Source organism: Heterodontus francisci, chromosome 42 (genome assembly GCF_036365525.1).
Source record: "Heterodontus francisci isolate sHetFra1 chromosome 42, sHetFra1.hap1, whole genome shotgun sequence".
Classification (NCBI taxonomy): domain Eukaryota; kingdom Metazoa; phylum Chordata; class Chondrichthyes; order Heterodontiformes; family Heterodontidae; genus Heterodontus; species Heterodontus francisci.
In genome coordinates this window covers 17,925,409-17,944,157 of record NC_090412.1, presented here as the reverse complement: position 1 = coordinate 17,944,157, position 18,749 = coordinate 17,925,409, and the positions used below count along the sequence as shown (strand labels likewise).

Here is an 18,749-nt window from a genome sequence, read left to right as displayed (position 1 = left end):
ATTTATCTTCAGACTTCGTTTTTTTTTTACCGCGTTTACTGACTTACTGGTATGCTGTTTGGTGCTTTACATTTATAAAACTTGTTGGGGTAGAAACTGGTCCTAGTTATGCCCATTTTCTAGGTAGAAAACACAGATAAGGGCAGATTTGTTTGCCCAATGCCCCAAGGACACTTAAAATTGTTAGGTATCATGTTGACTTTGGACATTTTTCAGGCATCCTGGGTAGCTTCCTTAAATAGTCCCTTTGCATATGCTAATGAGGGGGCTTAATGCTGGTTTATGAACCCTTCAGTAAAATTCACCAGTGCTGAACAGATCCGGCATCAGGCTGACTCCACTCAAGCTTTAGTGGGACTTCTTCGGCCTAATGAATAGCCACCATTAAAAAAAAGTAAGTATTTGAATTCTACTTATCTGTGCTCTCCCCAACTCCTTAGGGTCGCTGCACAGTAGGTGGAAATTGGAACATGGCTCACCTGAAAGCAGCCTCTGGCGGCCAAACGGGTACTAGCAGCTCCTGTCAATTATTACAACGCGGCCGGAGGCCTGATTTTGGACAAGCCTCAGGCCTCCTTGTTCAGGCTCACGCTGCTTGCTTTGAGTAGCTGATAGTGCTTTGGAAGTTAAGTCACGGGTCCCAGGAGCATGTCAGTGTTTGGAGGGGAACCCTGGGACTATGCCTATATTTACATGGGGTTCCCTGCACACAATTATTTGAAAATCACTGCTCCTCTCCCAGATGACCTAGGAGAGAGTGGCAAAGTCACCCTACCAAGGTAAATTGGGCTGTGGGCTCAATCTGGAATCTCTTCAAAAGAAAGTCCAGCAGGCTTGTGTTGTAACTATGCCAAATCCCATCGGTTATCCTAATTGCATTCTCCCATTCAGTGTTAATATTTTGTATGATGCATGTTAGAATCGCTGGAACTTAAAAACATTTTCACAGAGCACAAATGATTTAACTTATCATAATTTTCAACATCTGTCCAAGTTCTATATTTGTATTTCTTCAATGTGAAAGTTTGCATCTCAGCTGGTTTGTTTTTTCATCTAATAATAAAATTGTCACAATTTAGGTTGAGACTGGTGGCTGAACATATCTGGTTTAAATTACTTATTTAAAGGCCTGTTTTGTTTAGGAAAACTCTTATTGCTAAATGATATCAGTTATAGGACATCAAATGAAAAATGTGAAAACAATTACTGTTCTCTATAATATTTGGCTGGAATCATTAATTGGAAAATATAGCTCATTTTCTTAAAATTAAACTTTGGGATTGAGTGGCACAGTGTACACTGGCCTTTCATCTATCAGCTGAGTTTGAAGCTAACCCAGATTAATAGGCTGAAAATCCTTTTTCATTTCTGGTTTTGGAATTCCTGTGAATTTGCATAATGCTTCTCACTGGATAAGATTCATAGCAGAAAACTGCTGACACCTTCCAAACCCATGACCTCTACCACCTAGAAGGACAAGGGCAGCTGTTGTATGGGACCACCACCACCTGCAAGTTCCCCTCGAAGCCACACAGCATCCTGACTTGGAACTATATCGCCATTTCTTCACGGTCACTGGGTCAATGTTCTGGAGCTCCCTTCCTAACAGCACAGTGGATGTACCTACCTCCCATGGACTGCAGCAATTCAAGAAGGCAGCTCACCACCACCTTCTCCAGGGCAATTAGGGATAGGCAATAAACGCTGGCCTGGCCAGCGACGCCCACATCCCATGAACGAATAAAATAAAACTGGTTAAAGATTGGCAGATTTACTCAGACACGCCATCAAGATGACTTGTATAGAAAGTGAAGAGGTCACATCAATATAATCAGGCCTGTTCTTTTGGCACTGGGGTTAAGGCACAGTGTAATGGCAGAACAGAGATGTAATGGGGCCAATAATGCAGTCATGGTTCAGTGCTGCTGGAACCGCAGCAGTTTGTAGAAAGAAAGAACATACTAATAATTGTTTTTCACGACATCCCAAAGTGCTTCACATCCAATGAAGTATTTTTGAAGTGTAGTCACCATTGTAATGTAGGGAAATGCAGAAGCCAATTTGTGTATAGCAATCTCCCACAAACAGCAACTTGATAATGTCCAGATAATCTGCTTATAGTGACGCTGGTTGAGGGATAAATGTTGGCCAGGGCACCAGAAGAACTCCCCTGCTCTTTTTCAAATGGGATCTTTTGCATCCATCGGAGAGGGAAGACATAGTCCTGGTATAACATGTCAACCAAAAGATGGCACTTCCAACATTCTGGGTTACATGCTGAAGTGGGACTTGAACCTGCAACGCTCTGACAAAGAGGCAAGCACCTCACCAGATAGTGAAAGATCAATTCATTAGCCTTATTTTAACACCCACATTGTGCACTATATACTGGGAGAGTACCAAGGCCATATGAGTGGGATTTCTAATGCCTGAAGTTCATAAAAGGCCTCTGCTGCGTTGATGACATCTTCCCCTTTAAGGAAAAATGGCCCCATGGAGGAAAATCCAAACAGCAAATTGACTTTCCATGGTTATAGTCTATAAACTGGAAAGCCATATTAGAAGGTCAGGCCCACCCAAGATAAAAACGATGGGCGCTTAGCAATTGGAGTGTTTGTTAGATATGTACAGTCTCAGTTATCATAAGCTGATAATGACCCCTATATCTGTTTTTGCTGTATGGGAGTGCTCAGTCCGGAGAATAGGTTCTCCAGCACAAGCACATGGGAAAGTGAAACAAATTTAGTTCAATGGAAGCCCTTTATAATAAGAATATTTGGCTGTAAGAGAAGCTCCCATTGTGTCAGCTGTCAAAACTCTCATCTGTTTTTAAATCACGACATGGCATCACCTCTCTATCTCTGTAACCTCCCCCAGGCTGACGGAAAACAGAGTAGGAATAAACGGGTCATTTTCAGGATTGCAGGGTTTAATTTGTGGAGTGCCGCAAGTATATTAAAAAAAAAAGGATCAGTGCTTGGGCTTCATCTATTTACAATCTACATCAATGGCATAAATGAGCGGACCAAGTGTAATATATCCAGGTTTTCTGACAACACACAGCCAAGTCAGAAATTAAACTGTAAGGAGGAGACAAAGATACTGCAAAGGGATATAGATTGGTTAAGTGGAAGGTGGCAGATGAAGTAAACTGCGGGGAAGTGTGAAATTATCCACTTTTGTCGGAAGAATGAAAAAGCAGAATAGTTTGTAAGAGATGAGAGACTAGTAAATGTTGGCCATCAGCCAGGTCCTAGTACATGAATCACAGAGGTTAACATGAAAGTGCAGCAAACAATTAGGAAGGTAAATGGTATGTTAGCCTTTATTGCAAAGGGGTTGGAGTATAAGAGTAAGGAATTCCTGCTGCAATTATATAGGGCTTTGGTGAGATCAAACCTAGAATACTAGTTATTTTTGTGCTAATTTTTTTTAATGGGACTGCTGACTTTGCAAATACAGGAAGTTAAGTTTTGGTCTCCTTATTGAAGAAAGGATTTACTTGCCTTAGAGGGCGTACAACAAAGGTTCACTAGACTAATTCCTGGGATGAGAGGGTTGTCCATGAAGTCTAAAAAATAGAGGGCTTGAAAGCGTAGATGTTGAGAGGATGTTTCCCCTGACTGAAGGGTCTAGAACTAGGGGTCATAGTCTTAGGATAAGGGACCGGCCATTTAGGATTGAGACAAGGGCCTGAATTTTACAGCTCCCCACAGGAGCAGGCTGGTAGCGGGAGGGCTGAAAATGGAGTGGGAGGCGGAGGCTGTCATTCTTGATGCCTTCCCACCCCTGTGGCAATTTTACGTGGGGCAGTGAGAAACCACCCACCTGCCCCAGGCCAAAGCCCTTAAGTGGCCAATTAACTGCCACTTAAGGGCCTCCACTCGCTGCTGCTATTTTACCAGCGACGGCCGGGCAGCAAAGGCCCCCAGAACGCTGCCAGTAAAACCTGGCAGCCCTCTTGTGGGCTGGGGGGGCCCTCCTGATTGGGCACCCTGTGCCCCACAGAGGGCCTCCCCCCATCCCATCCCATGGCTCCACTGTCCCCACTGCACATTACTCCCACCTCCCTCCCCAACCCAAACAAAACCCCTTGCCTCGCTGGTGCCCTGCCGATTGACCCCAGTGAGGCCCCAAAAACTTAGCTTCTTCCTGGGGTCGGCCCTGTTGCTGCCATTGGTTGGGTGCAGTCCCAGCAGTGGCCACCGCTCCCAGTGGCGCTGCTGGGACTAAGAGCTGCCTGCCTGTTGATTGGCCAGCAGCTCCATTAGGTGGGGCTTCCTGCCCCAAGGAGGTGGAAGTCCTGCCCAAGGCCGATTAAGGACTTGGGGAGCAAAAAAATCCTGATGTGGCTCCACAGGCCAGGTGGAGGCAGGCTCTCCCCCGACTTTTTGGCCAGTGGGCGGTGCCTCATGCCCAACATAAAATTCTGGCCGAGAAGTTTCTTCACTCAGAGGGTTGTGAATCTTTGGAAATCTCTACCCCAGAGCACTGTGGATGCTTACTCATTGAGTACATTCACATTTGAAATCAATAGATTTTTAGGCACTAAGGGAATTGAGGGATATGGGGATAGGGTGGGAAAGTGAAGTTGATATAAATGTTCAGCCATGATCTTATTGAATGGTGGTGCAGACTCAATGGATCATATGGTGTATTTCCTCTCCTATTATGTTCTTATTGGCATAATGCCTTCAGCTGCAAAGCCCCTAAGCTTTAACATTTCCTCCTGAAACTTGCCACCTCTCTATCTTGCTTTCCTCTAAGATACTCCTTAAAACCTGTCTCTGAGCAAGCTTTAGGTCACTTGTCCTAATATCCCCTTACATAGCTTGGTGTAAATTTTGTTTGATAACACTCCTGCGAAGTGCCTTGGGATCTTTTCTTTTGGGCCTCCTTATCTCGAGAGACAATGGATACACGCCTGGAGGTGGTCAGGGATCTATGACTATGCTAAAAGTGCTATATAAATACAAGTTGCTGTTGTCTGAGTGACTGCAGCTGCATTCAATACTTTTCAAATATAGAAGGGGAGCATTATAATCAAGCTGAGTGCGTGATCCCAATCCAGGGCCTTTCTGATCTCTATGGTGCAGCTATTTATTGACTTAACCAGCTGATCTGTCAGGTGAGCGGTGATGTTGAATTGCAGTTTGAAGAGGATGGTCTCTTACATAGGAGCTTGAGAACTGAAATAAAATGGATTTTCATTGATATGAATTTTTTGCTGTGTGCTGCATGAAGACTCCACGACACTCATATCACAGTTTTCTAAAGGAACACTTAAGATGCCATCAATAACATTTTGGAATGGTTTCGGACTGAAGGAGTTAGGAACTGATTGAAGTCAGCACAATATGGATGACTGCAGCCAGGGAATTGAAGTGCAGAAGTATTCCCATGCTTTTTATGCTATTGTCAATCTTTGCATTTACCATCAGAGCTGATTGACAGTAATCAAAGGCCATTGCCAAAATGATTAATTACCATACACTTTCATGGATAGCCCCAAATGATGTTATCACAGTCAACATTGCATCTGAGGAGTTATAGACTTAACAACAGTGAAGAAACCCAACTGAGACAAACCTTTTCATTGCACAACAGTAAAGTATCCCATGTTATCATTGTAATATTTGTGAAAGCACATGCCATGTATAATTAGAAAAGCTGACAGCAGCAACTTTACAATAAACAGTCTCAGACTGATCCTCCTATATAACCTAGACAAAGTCACGCATCTACCATTTGGGTACTTTAATACTTTGTGTGCTCCCTGCTGCTTGTAGTTGCATGCTTATATCCAATACAATGAGCCCCAAGCTCCAGAATTCACTCTCTAAACATCTCTGCCTCTCTCTCATCCTATAAGACGTTCCTTAAAACCTATCCATTGCCCTGTCCAATTGTCGTCTTCGGCTTTGTGTTAATTTTTTTGTCTGACAACATTTCTGTGAAGCGCCTTGAGACCGTTGATTATATTAAAAGGTGCTTTATAAATACAAGTTGTTGTTATAGCAATCTCCTCATAAATTAATGATACCAGCTCATGCGTCAACATAAGCAGTGAATGTGATCTACTGAAAAGTCATGACGTATTATTGTGTTATAAGCAGTTGTATGTCAATGCAGAACATTTCCACCTCGTAAAAATATTGACTAAATTCAAATAATATCAGGAGAACATGGGCGACTTAACTTCAACTCTGCACTGACTGCAGTATAGCTGTCAAAAGCTCAGTCATGCTGCCCGAAATCATGTTGAACAGAATTTTTCAAAGAATCAACTGACACGCCTTTCCTGCCTTTCCAATTCAGCTCGCATTTGAATCCTGGTGAGTTTTGTTTTTGCCAATACCGGACTTCGACTCGTGTTTCTGTGTCAAATGATTTAATAAGAACAAACAAAGGACAGTACAGCACAGGAACAGGCCATTCGGCCCTCCAAGCCTGCGCCGATCTTGATGCCTGCCTAAACTAACACCTTCTGCACTTCCGGGGCCCATATCCCTCTATTCCCTTCCTATTCATGTATTTGTCAAGATGGGGCGGCACAGTGGCGCAGTGGTTAGCACCGCAGCCTCACAGCTCCAGCGACCTGGGTTCAATTCTGGGTACTGCCTGTGTGGAGTTTGCAAGTTCTCCATGTGTCTGCGTGGGTTTCCTCCAGGTGCTCTGGTTTCCTCCCACAAGCCAAAAGACTTGCTGGTTGATAGGTTAATTGGCCATTATAAATTGCCCCTAGTATAGGTAGGTGGTAGGGAAATATAGGCACAGGTGGGGATGTGGTAGGAATATGGAATTAGTGTAGGATTAGTATCAATGGGTGGTTGATGGTCGGCACAGACTCGGTGGGCCGAAGGGCCTGTTTCAGTTCTGTATCTCTGTAACTGTAACTGTCTCTTAAACGTCGCTATCGTATCTGCTTCCACCACCTCCCCTGGCAGCAAGTTCCAGGCACTCACCACCCTCTGTGTAAAAGATTTGCCTCGCACATCCCCTATAAACTTTGCCCCTCGCACCTTAAACCTATGTCCCCTAGTAACTGACTCTTCCACCCTGGGAAAAAGCTTCTGACTATCCACTCTGTCCATGCCGCTCATAACTTTGTAAACCTCTATCATGTCGCCCCTCTACCTCCGTCGTTCCAGTGAAAACAATCCGAGTTTTTCCAACCTCTCCTCATAGCTAATGCCCTCCAGACCAGGCAACATCCTGGTAAACCTCCTCTGTACCCTCTCCAAAGCCTCCACGTCCTTCTGGTAGTGTGGCGACCAGAATTGCACGCAATATTCCAAGTTTGGCCTAACTAAGGTTCTGTACAGCTGCAACATAACTTGCCAATTTTTATACTCTATGCCCTGACCAATGAAGGCAAGCATGCCGTATGCCTTCTTGACTACCTTATCCACCTGCGTTGCTACTTTCAGTGACCTGTGGACCTGTACGCCCAGATCTCTCTGCCTGTCAATACTCCTAAGGGTTCTGCCATTTACTGTATACTCCCCACCTGCATTAGACCTTCCAAAATGCATTACCTCACATTTGTCTGGATTAAACTCCATCTGCCATTTCTCCGCCCAAGTCTCCAACCGATCTATATCCTGCTGTATCCTCTGACAATCCTCATCATTATCCGCAACTCCACCAACCTTTGTGTCGTCCGCAAACTTACTAATCAGACCAGCTACATTTTCCTCCAAATCATTTATTTATATATACTACGAACAGCAAAGGTCCCAGCACTGATCCTGCGGACCACCACTAGTCACATCCCTCCATGCGGGACCTTGTCAAAGGCTTTACTAAAGTCCATATAGATAACATCCACTGCCCTTCCTTCATCAATCATCTTCGTCACTTCCTCAAAAAACTCAATCAAATTAGTGAGACACGACCACCCCTTCACAAAACCATGCTGTCTCTCGCTAATAAGTTCATTTGTTTCCAAATGGGAGTAAATCCTGTCCCGAATAATCCTCTCTAATAGTTTCCCTACCACTGACGTAAGGCTCACCGGCCTATAATTTCCTGGATTATCCTTGCCACCTTCTTAAACAAAGGCACAACATTGGCTATTCTCCAGTCCGCTGGGACCTCACCTGTAGCCAATGAGGATGCAAAGATTTCTGTCAAGGCCCCAGCAATTTCTTCCCTTGCCTCCCTCAGTATTCTAGGGTAAATCCCATCAGGCCCTGGGGACTTATCTACCTTAATGCTTTGCAAGACACCCAACACTTCCTCCTTTTTGATAATGAGATAACTGAGACTATCTGCACTCCCTTCCCTGGGCTCATCATCCACCAAGTCCTTCTCTTTGGTGAATACTGATGCAAAGTACTCATTTAGCACCTCGCCCATTTCCTCTGGCTCCACACATAGATTCCCATCTCTGTCCTTGAGTGGGTAACCCTTTCCCTGGTTACCCTCTTGCTCTTTATATATGTATAAAAAGCCTTGGGATTTTCCTTAATCCTGTTTGCCAATGACTTTTCATGACCCCTTTTAGCCCTCCTAACTCCTTGCTTAAGTTCCTTCCTACTGTCTTTATATTCCTCAAGTGCTTCATCTGTTCCTAGCCTTCCAGCCCTTACAAATGCTTCCTTTATCTTTTTGACTAGGCTCACAATATCCCGTGTTATCCAAGCTTCCCGAAACTTGCCAAACGTGTCTTTCTTCCTCACAGGAACATGCTGGTCCTGGATTCGAATCAGCTAACGTTTGAAAGACTCCCACATGTCAGATGTTGATTTACCAACAGCCGCCCCCAATCTAAATTCTTCAGTTCCTGCCTAATATTGTTATAATTAGCCTTCCCCCAATTTAGCACCTTCACCCGAGGACTACTCTTCTCCTTATCCACAAGTACCTTAAAACTTATGGAATTATGGTCACTGTTCCCGAAATGCTCCCCCACTGAAACTTCGACCACCTGGCTGGGCTCATTCCCCAATACCAGATCCAGAATGGCCCCATCCCTAGTTGGACTATCTACATACTGTTTCAAGAAGCCGTCCTGGATGCTCCTCACAAATTCTGCCCCATCCAAGCCCCTAGCACTAAGTGAGTCCCAGTCAATATAGGGGAAGTTAAAATCACCCACCACCACAACCCTGTTACCTTTACATCTTTCCAAAGTCTGTCTACATATCTGCTCCTCTACCTCCTGCTGGCTGTTGGGAGGCCTGTAGTAAACCCACAACATAGTGACTGCACCCTTCCTATTCCTGAGCTCCACCCATATTGCCTTGCTGCATGACCCCTCCGAGGTGTCCTCCCGCAGTACAGCTGTGATATTCTCCTTAACCAGTAATGCAACTCCCCACCCCTATTACATCCCCCTCTATCCCGCCTGAAGCTTCTAAAGCCTGGAACATTTAGCTGCCAATCGAAGCCGATCGAATCAATGGCATGGTTATGGTTCATTCTGTAAAACTGGTAGGATCCTCATTTTGCAACATGAGCACTTTGAACCAACTCCAGCACATGCAAAGTTTCCTCTAATATTTTTTTTAGGCTTCGGTGAAAATCTACACCAAATGGCTTCTTTTAAAGTTCCTTTCCACTTTATTGGAAAGGAAAGCAGACGTCACTGGACTAATGTCTTGGTCTGCACTGAGTGTGAAGAAGGGAGTTTGGTAGGTGAGGGACTTTGGTAAGAAGGGGAATAATAAATAAATTAAGAAAATCAATTTCATTGAGAGACTAAGTAGAAGCTAAAATACCTGTAGTTGGTAAGTGGTTACTCGTTTGTTCATTCGATTTATAACCATTTTATTGTGTTTATTTAACTTTCAATTTTAGTGCAGTAAATAAATAATTTGAAGCATGGCAGGGCTGCTCACACCTGTCAAATGCACATCCTGTGCCATGTGGGGACTTCAGGCCCCTACCCATGTCCTGGACAACTACATGTGCAGAAAGTGCCACCAAATGCTAAAACACGAGCGCTGAATCTTGGAACTCAAGGACCAGCTGGTGTCACTGAGGACAGAGAGGTGGATAGCACGTTTCAGGAGGTGGTCACTCCACAGCTTAAGACAGCGCAGGCAGAGAAGGACTGTGTGGCTAACAGACAGACAAGAAGGACAAGGCAGGTAGTGCAGAAGTCCCTGGAGGGCATCCCACTTTCAAACCGGTATTCAGTTCTGAGTACTGATGCGAGAGAGGGTTCCTCTGGAGAGTGCAGCGAGTGTCATGACCAGAGCACCATGGGTGACTCAGCTGTGCAGGGAGGGAAGAGAAAAGACAGGTCAGCAATAGTGGTAGGGGATTCTATAGTTAGGGGAATAGACAGGCGTTTCTGTGGTCACAGACGTGATTCCAGGATGGTATGTTGCCTCCCTGGTGCAAGGGTCATGGATATAACCAAGCAGCGACAGAGCATTCTGAAGGGTGAGGGTGCACAGCCAGAGGTCGTGATTGGTACCAACGATATAGGTAGAAAAAGGGATGAGGTCCTGCAGGCTGCGTTTAGAGAGTTAGGAAAGAGATTAGCAAGCAGGACCTCAAAAGGTAGTAATCTCCAGATTACTCCCAAGGCCACATGCTAGTGAGTATAGAAATAGGAGAATACACCAGATGAATGCGTGGCTGGAGAGATGGTGCAGGAGGGAGGGCTTCAGATTTCTGGGGCATTGGGACCGGTTCTGGGGATGGTGGGACATGTACAAGCAGGATGGTCTGCACCTGAACAGGACTGGGACAAATATCCTTGCAGGAAGGTTTGCTTGTGCTGTTGGGGATGGTTTAAACTAGATTGGCAGGGGGATGGGAACCTAAGGGCAGTTTCAGATAGGACAAATTCAGAGCAGGGAACAGGGGTGTAGTATTATTGGTTTAAAAAATCAATTACAGCTGTGAGGACGGATGATATGTTAAAATGAATCATCAAATGAGGTCATATGGGTGGAGCTCAAATAAAAAAGGGGCAGCCACACTACTAGGAGGTGTACTATAGACCCCCAAACAGTGAGAGGGAGATAGAAGAACAGCTATGTAGGAAAAACAAAAGGGCAATAATAGTTGGAGATTTCAACTACCCTAATATCAACTGGGATGCAAATAGTGTGAAGGGCACAGAGGCACAAAATTCTTGAACTGCATTCAAAAGAACCTTTTCGACCAGCACACAACAAGCCCAATGAGAGGGGGAGCAATTCTAGATTTAGTCTGAGGAAAGGAAGTAAGTGGATGAAGTAGCAGTGGGTGACCATTTTGGAGATAGTGACCATAATACATTAGATTTAGCATTATTACAAAAAAGGACAAAGATAGAACGGGAGTAAAAGTTCTAAATTGGAGGAAGGCAAATTTTACAAAGCTGAGAGGCGATCTGGCGAAAGTGGACCGGATACAGCTACTTGAAGGAAAATTAGTGGCAAACCAGTGGGAGGCGTTCAAAAGCAAGATTCTATGGGAACAGAATGGACATGTCCCTGCAAAGAAAAAGGGTGCCACTGCCAAATCTAGAGCCCCTGGTTATCTAGAAGCATACAGGGCAAGATCAAGCAGAAAAAGAAAGCTTATCACATTCATATAAAACTCAATGCTTTAGAAAGCCTAGAGGAGTATAAAAAGTGCAGGGGTGAAGTAAAAAAAGGAAATTAGGAAAGCAAAGAGAGGACATGAAAAAATATTGGCAGGTAAAAAAATCAAGGAAAGCCAAAAGATCTTTTTTCAGTACATTAAGAGCAAGAGGAAAACAAAGAAAAGGTTAGGGCCTATCAGAGATGTACAAGGGAACTTATGCATGGATGCAGAAGATGTGGGAAGGGTTCTTAATGAGATTTTTGTGTTCACAAAGGAGAGGGATGATGCAGACATTGTAGTTAAAGAGGAGCAGTGTGACATATTAGATACGATTAGCATAATGACAGAAGTACTAGAGGGTCTGACATCCTTGAAAGGATGGATAAATCACCAGGGCCGGACGGATTGTATCCCAGACTGTTAAAGGAAGCCAGGGAGGAAATAGCAGATGCTCTGAGGACCATTTTCAAATACTCACTAGATACAGGCGAGGTACCAGAGGATTGGAGGTCTGCAAACATGTTTAAAAAGCGTTTGATGGATAGGCCAAATAATTATAGGCCGGTCATTCTGACCTCGGTGGTGGAGAAATTATTGGAATCCATTCTGAGAGATAGGATAAACACACACTTCGAAAGGCACGGATTAATCAGGGATAGTCAGCTTGGATTTGTTAAGGGAAGGTCTTGTCTTACTACATTGAATTTTTTGAGGAACTAATGAAGAGGATTGAACAGGGATGTGGTCTACATGGATTTTAGTAAGGCATTTGACAAGGTCCCACATGACAGACTGGTCAGAAAAGTAAAAGCCCACGGGATACAGGGAAATGTGGCGAGTTGGATCCAAAATTGGCTCAGGGCCAGGAAACAAAGGGAAATGGTCGACGGACGTTTTTGCGAATGGAAAGCAGTTTCCAGTGGCATTCCACAGGGCTCAGTGTTGGGTCCTGTGATGTTTGTGGTATATATTAATGATTTGGACTTAAGTGTGGGAGGCATGATTGGGAAGTTTGCAGATGACACAAAAATTGGACGTGTAGTTGATAGTGAAGAGGATAGCCGTAGACTCCAGAAAGATATTAATGTTTTGGTTGAGTGGGCAGAAAAGTGGCAAATCTGGAGAAGTGTGAGGTAATGCATTTGGGGAGGGCAAATAAAATGAGGGAATACACAATAAATGAGTGGATATTGAGAGGGGTAGAGGAAGTGAGAGACCTTGGAGTACATGTCCACAGGTCCCTGAAAGTGGCAAGACAGGTAGATAAAATGGTGAAGGCGGCATGTGGAATGCTTTCCTTTATTGGCCGAGGTATAGAATTCAAAAGCAAGGATGTAATTCTAGAACTGTATAAAATGCTGGTTAGGCCACAGCTGGAGTACTGCAGATAGTTCTGGTCAACACATTACAGGAAGGACATAATTGCTCTGTAGAGAGTATGGAGAAGATTTAGGAGAATGTGGCCAGGGCTTGAAAATTGCAGCTATGAGGAAAGATTGGATAGGCTTGGGTTGTTTTCCTCAGAATCAGAGGAGGCTGAGGGGTGACTTAATTGAGGTGTACAAAATTATGAGGGGCCTAGATAGTGTAGACAGGAAGGACTTGTTTCCCCTAGCGGAAAGTCAATTACCAGGGGCACAGATTTAAAGTGATTGACAGGATTAGAGGGGGCATGGGGAAATACTTTTTCACCCAGAGAGTGGTGGGTGTCTGGAATTCACTGCCCAGATGGGTGGTGGAGGTAGAAACCCTCAACTTACAGTTGTAAGCTACCTGGACCTGCACCTGAAGTGCTGTAACCTGCAAGGCTATGGACCAGGTGCTGGAAGGTGGGATTAGAATGGACTGCTAGTTTTTTCAGCCAGCGCAGATTTGATGGGCTGAATGGCCCCTTTCTGTGCTGTAACTTTTCTATGGTTCTAATGTCCTCACTGCTTATTGACAATCTGTTAAGTGCAGATGTCAATGGGTATCCTGAGCTCCTTGTAATTATACAATGCATGTTGTTTTAAACAGACCCTATGGTGGGATTGCTATAAAACCCCCTGCTCAGTATTGTTTACTGTCAAATCACAGTAGAGATTATCTTTAACATTGCTGTGCTAAGCAGGCTGCTGTGACAACGACAAGGAGCTTAGTGTGCAGTAGCATGCGTCAATAGGAGATGTGTGCTGCAGGCACCAATGGCCCCCTGCTGACAATACAGAATCCTTCATTGTTCACCTATCATTCAATGAGATGCTCAATCCTGCTTCCTGATGAACTTCATAGACTGCAGGTCTATAATCATATTTGATCAAACTCACACTGGACTTTCACAGCCAACGGATTATCACATCGATCTGAGCTCAATTAGGTTCCAGCTTCCAAAGGCAAAAGGCCAGTATTTTAACCCCCTGTAAGCACCCACTGCTTCTTCAATTACAAAGCTGACAAAAAGTAAATGCTCAAACCCTGCCTGTGTTCAACCATTTAGAATATCGCATTCAGTCCTCGGCATCGCACCTCAGAGGATATCTGATCTTGGAGTAGGTACAGCATGGATTCACTAGAGTGATATTGGGGCTAAAATGGTTACATTATGCGGACATTGTGCACAGTTTAGGCTTGTATTCCTTAAGCGTAGAAGATTAAGTGGTGATCTAATTGATGCAGTTAGGATGATTAAAGGATTTGATAGACTAGATAGAGAAAAACTATTTCCTCTGATGGGGCAGTCCGGAACAAAGGAACATAGTCTTAAAATTAGAGCCGGGCTGTTCTGAGGTGATGTCAGAATTTCTTCACACATAGGGTAGTGGAAATCTTCAAACTCTCTCCCTCAAAAAGCTGGGGGTCAATTGAAAATGTCAAAATTGAGGGACACATTTTTGTTAGGCAAGGCTATCAAAGGTTATGGAACCAAAGTGCGATGAAGTTAAGGTACAGATCAGCAATTATCTCATTGAATAGCAGAACAGACTCAAGGGGCTGGACGGTCAATGTGTACTCCTATGAATTCAGTCCAGGATTCTAAGCACCCGTGGACCATTGAGATTCATACCCAGGCTATTTATATGAATGAGTCTCAAACATATCTCTGTTCCATTAATTGCAGGCATTGTTGTATAATTTGTGATTTTATTCACTGCTAGTTAACCTCCTATGAAGTTACTTCTGGCAAAAACAATGGTGTCCCTCTCACTCCTTGCAATGGCTCATCTGCTCCCACAGGACTCTTGCAGTCAGCAAACCGAACAGGGTTCACACACCAATCTGAATTTGATTGGGGTCAAAGGCCCTGCTAATCCACTGCTCCCAGACATCATGGCATTGCTACTGATATACTTCTTGACAATATTGGAAGTTAGTGTAAGAAAGGACAAAAGCCAGTGTGGCATATATAACTGTGCTGTAATCAGAGGCTTCTCAAATATTTTACAGAAAGTGAATTGGTGATTACTGTCATAATCACAATTTTGCTCAACTTGATATCATTTGACAGAAAGCAAAGAAACTTGATATAGTACTGTATACATTAGTATTATCTGCTTTTTTTGATTAAATGTATGTCAATTGTCAGCATATTTATGTAAATTGCCTGACTGTTGTCAAATTTCCAAATGTCATCCATGCTAAGATGACGTGACCTTTAGTACAGATCTAAGTTATAACCAAATACATTCAATTCTTCTTTGATACGTGGAACAACATTCCAAAGTTAGTTCCACAGCCACTCAGCTAATTCCCTAAGTGAGTTCCCTTTGCAGTGTTGCATTCTTTGTGGAATTCTCATCCCAATGTTGTGGTTTTCTCCACATTCACAGTTCCACCCTCCTGTTGGTAAAATTTGTTCTGTTTGTGCTGTCTTCAAAAGTAGAGATCAAAATAGATAGCACTGCCACAGGCACATGCGTGGTGTATTGGCAGTGGCAGAGTTTGCTATATTCTTGGTTTTCTTTTTTAAACTGGGTCACTTTCCTGCCATCAAGTAGCAGTGTAGGAAGTCTTAAAACCACATTGCTTGTGGTACAGGCAACAGCTGAAGGATGCAGTGAGGTTTCCGATGCACTTGTTTCTGGGGGGGGGGGGGTGTGTGGCAGTTTCAGGTATGCATTGATGCACAAAAGTGGTCACATAACGTCATCTGATATTCTAGTGCACAAAAGCCTTTAAGTGTCAGGCAGCCTTCAGGAGGGTCTGAGTTTGCGCTGGCTGCTGTATAACTCCAATCTGCCATGAAGCTGCATTTCAAACTTGTCTAGGTTGGACTCCCTGGAGACTTGTATAGTTTGCTCTGCCTTTTCAATGTTAGAACAAAACAGAAGTTCCTACCCTAGGCTTTCCAGATTAGTAGTGGTGTTCTGCATTTGCATGGATGCATGCATACACTGAGCTCCATTTTTAATGCTTTTAATACTTCCTAATTCGGAGATTGCGGGCAGGAGCCCAACCAAAATTTGTGGATTCTCATTTATCCATCAATTCCCATTATCCACTGGGGAGGGAGGGTTCTCTGTTATTTTGGAGAAAAAAAACCACTGCAACATTTTTTAAAAAGTCAGCAGATTAGAAAGCTTACAGCTGAATGCCAGAGTAGATAATGGTGCAGGATATGATAGATAACAAGAACTCTTCAAATTGGATAAATACTTGAAGGGAAAAAGTGCAAGGGAGTAGGACTAATTGAATAGTTCTTTCAAAGAACCAGCACAAGCACAATGGGCCAAATGGCCTCCTTCTGTGCTGTACAATTCTATACAATAGCCAATTGTGAAGGTACAGAACTGCCTCCACATGGCATTACACTCTGTGATCTACAGCTCATGAACGCTGCCTAGAGTCATTTCTTGTTGCAGAGCTCCCTATTAAATCACACCATATCATCGAACACAAACCAGAATCATTTTGATTGCATGCAATGCAAAAAAAAAGTCCTGAATGCAAATTGAAGTGTAGTTCAAACTGCCCAGCTTAAACCTGTAAAGAACCTGGAGCAGGTGAAAGTCTTCAAGATTTTGCATGAAAGCTGTTGAATTATACTTTGTAAAACAGTTATTTTATCTCTTTTCCCATTTTCACATGGGTCATAGACAAGCTACAGGACCTATTCTCAACCTGCCTGTTGAGACAGGGGTGGTCTTGTTCTGACTGATAACAGACCAATGAGGGATTGCAAATTAGGATGGGAGGGTGCAGGAACTCGGGACTAAGATATGCCACCTTGTTGCCAGCTAACCACAGAGCAGTGGGCATCCAGAGGTCTGTGTCCTGTCAACTGGCAATTGCAAGGAGAAAAGGCAAAATTTTATTGAACAAATTGTCAGGAGGGTGGGAAAAAATGAAAAGATAGAGAAAATTTTGGATAAAACTTACACCCGCTGGGCTAAAATCTATCACAAATTTGCCTTGTTTACAAAACAAAACAAAAAAATAGTTCTCAAGAAAACCACTGCCATGTTTTCTGACTGCTTTCCGAGAAAAGTGCGAGAGAGGCTCCAAACAGCATTCCATCAGAGTTTATATCTTGTGTGGCAAATTGAAAAGTTAACATGCTGTTGTTGTCTGAGTGAAGTTCTTGAATATTTCAAAGTCAGTATTGAGATACAAAAGACAAGACTTACCTGCAGCAAGGAGCTCTGCCAACAGAACCATTACCCCCAAGATTTTCATGGTTCACACGAACCAGACGTTTAAACCAAGCAGATTCACGGTGCAAAAATCTGACATGTTGTTTAATGAGTCAGTGAGCTGTGTGCTCCTAACTCCTTAATCTCTACACACACACCGACTTCTATTTCTCTCTACGAATGAAGGAAATGCCATTTCCTTCACAGTCCGCAGGCAAGTAAGGAATTTCTTTCAGTCGCCTTTTAAGCAGAACGAGACAACTTGAAGTTCATTGTCAGTGCGTCCAGCACCGATGAAAGAAGTCCAGCTGCACAGAGAGAGAGAAGCTCCGCTGTTTTGCTGGAAGAAAAGTTGCCTGGGGTTAAAAACTTTTCAGTGAGTGCAGTCAGTAGCACTGGCAAACTCCAACTATTTGCTTGCGGGAACGGATCCCCTTATTTAGCAGTTCCCTTGAAGGAGTATGCACTGCGCTAGATTTTCAAAGGTGGGGGTACGGCGAGGGGGGAGGGAATTTGGGAGTGTCTGAGATTACGTGACTAATTTCACAGGCATTCCCATTTGGAGGGAATTAACTTACATATAATTACTTCATTGTGACCTCATGGGGTGCAACATATTCTGTTTGTGCCCAACCAGGATTTTGGTTGAACTCATTTCCTCAGGCGGATTGGAAAACAGCACTTTTGAATGTTACCATGTTCCCTCACAGTTGGAGCCTGCAGACACAGATACTGCATCATATGGTCCTGTCTTGTTTTTAAAGGCTAAAATCCATGCTGTGCTGATCTATGACTCCTGGAACCTCAGTCTGATTTCCCACAGTAATCCTCTTTCCTGCTGATGATCCTGTTAATCTATAGAACTGGGAGAGAGATACGAGGGGTGTGTGACTGATCGATTTATGGGTTAGAACAGACTGAAGTCTTGCAAATGAGCACGGTTCCAATTGGAATTTTATTTGGCTTCACGAGCCAAACAAAGCTTTTTAGCATTGGCTTCAAGTCAATAAGTAAATAAATGACCCATGAAAGCCAAGCTCTTTTTTTTCAGTTTGGACTTGCTGAATGTGACCTTTCCCCTTCATAGTGAGGCCACTAACAGGATGATTGCAATTGGTATAGTCAATAGCCAACATATAGCAAGATCCAATAATAAAAATCTCAGAGATAGGATTGATTCCCAAGTGTTTATTTGATTCCATCTCTGGCTTTGATTGCCCAGCAAAGTTTATGCGAATGGAGTTCCCAGCTCCCAATCCCTCCTTTCCTTTAGCTACAAACTCCATTGCATAACCACTGATTCTACTCCCCTCCCTGGCCACTATCTCAGGCCGAACCAGACCGTTTGCAACCTCGGCGCCTTAACTGACACTTAGCTTCCAACCCCACATCCTCTCTATCACAAAGATTGCCTACTTTCACCTTTGTTGTATTATCCATCTCTACCCAGTCTCAACCCGTCTACTGCTGAAAGCCTTATTCTTGCTGTTGCTCCCTCCAGGCTCAACTATTCCAACATTCTCCTAGCTGACCTCTAATCTTGCACCCTCCATAATCTTAAGCACATCCAAAACTCTGTTGCCATATCTTAACTTATTCCAAGTCTTG

At 43.7% G+C, this 18,749-nt stretch overlaps 1 protein-coding gene across 1 annotated transcript in view; it reads right to left on the bottom strand.

Annotated features, from left to right (window-relative positions):
- vstm4a (V-set and transmembrane domain containing 4a) overlaps positions 1 to 17,470 on the bottom strand; it is a 58,950-nt gene extending 41,480 nt beyond the window's left edge. The window contains exon 1 of the mRNA XM_068020683.1: positions 17,136 to 17,470. Coding sequence (XP_067876784.1) covers positions 17,136 to 17,184 — 49 coding nt within the window. The 5' untranslated portion in view covers positions 17,185 to 17,470. The remainder of the gene's footprint in view (positions 1 to 17,135) is intronic.
- Between the last annotated feature and the right edge of the window lie 1,279 nt (positions 17,471 to 18,749).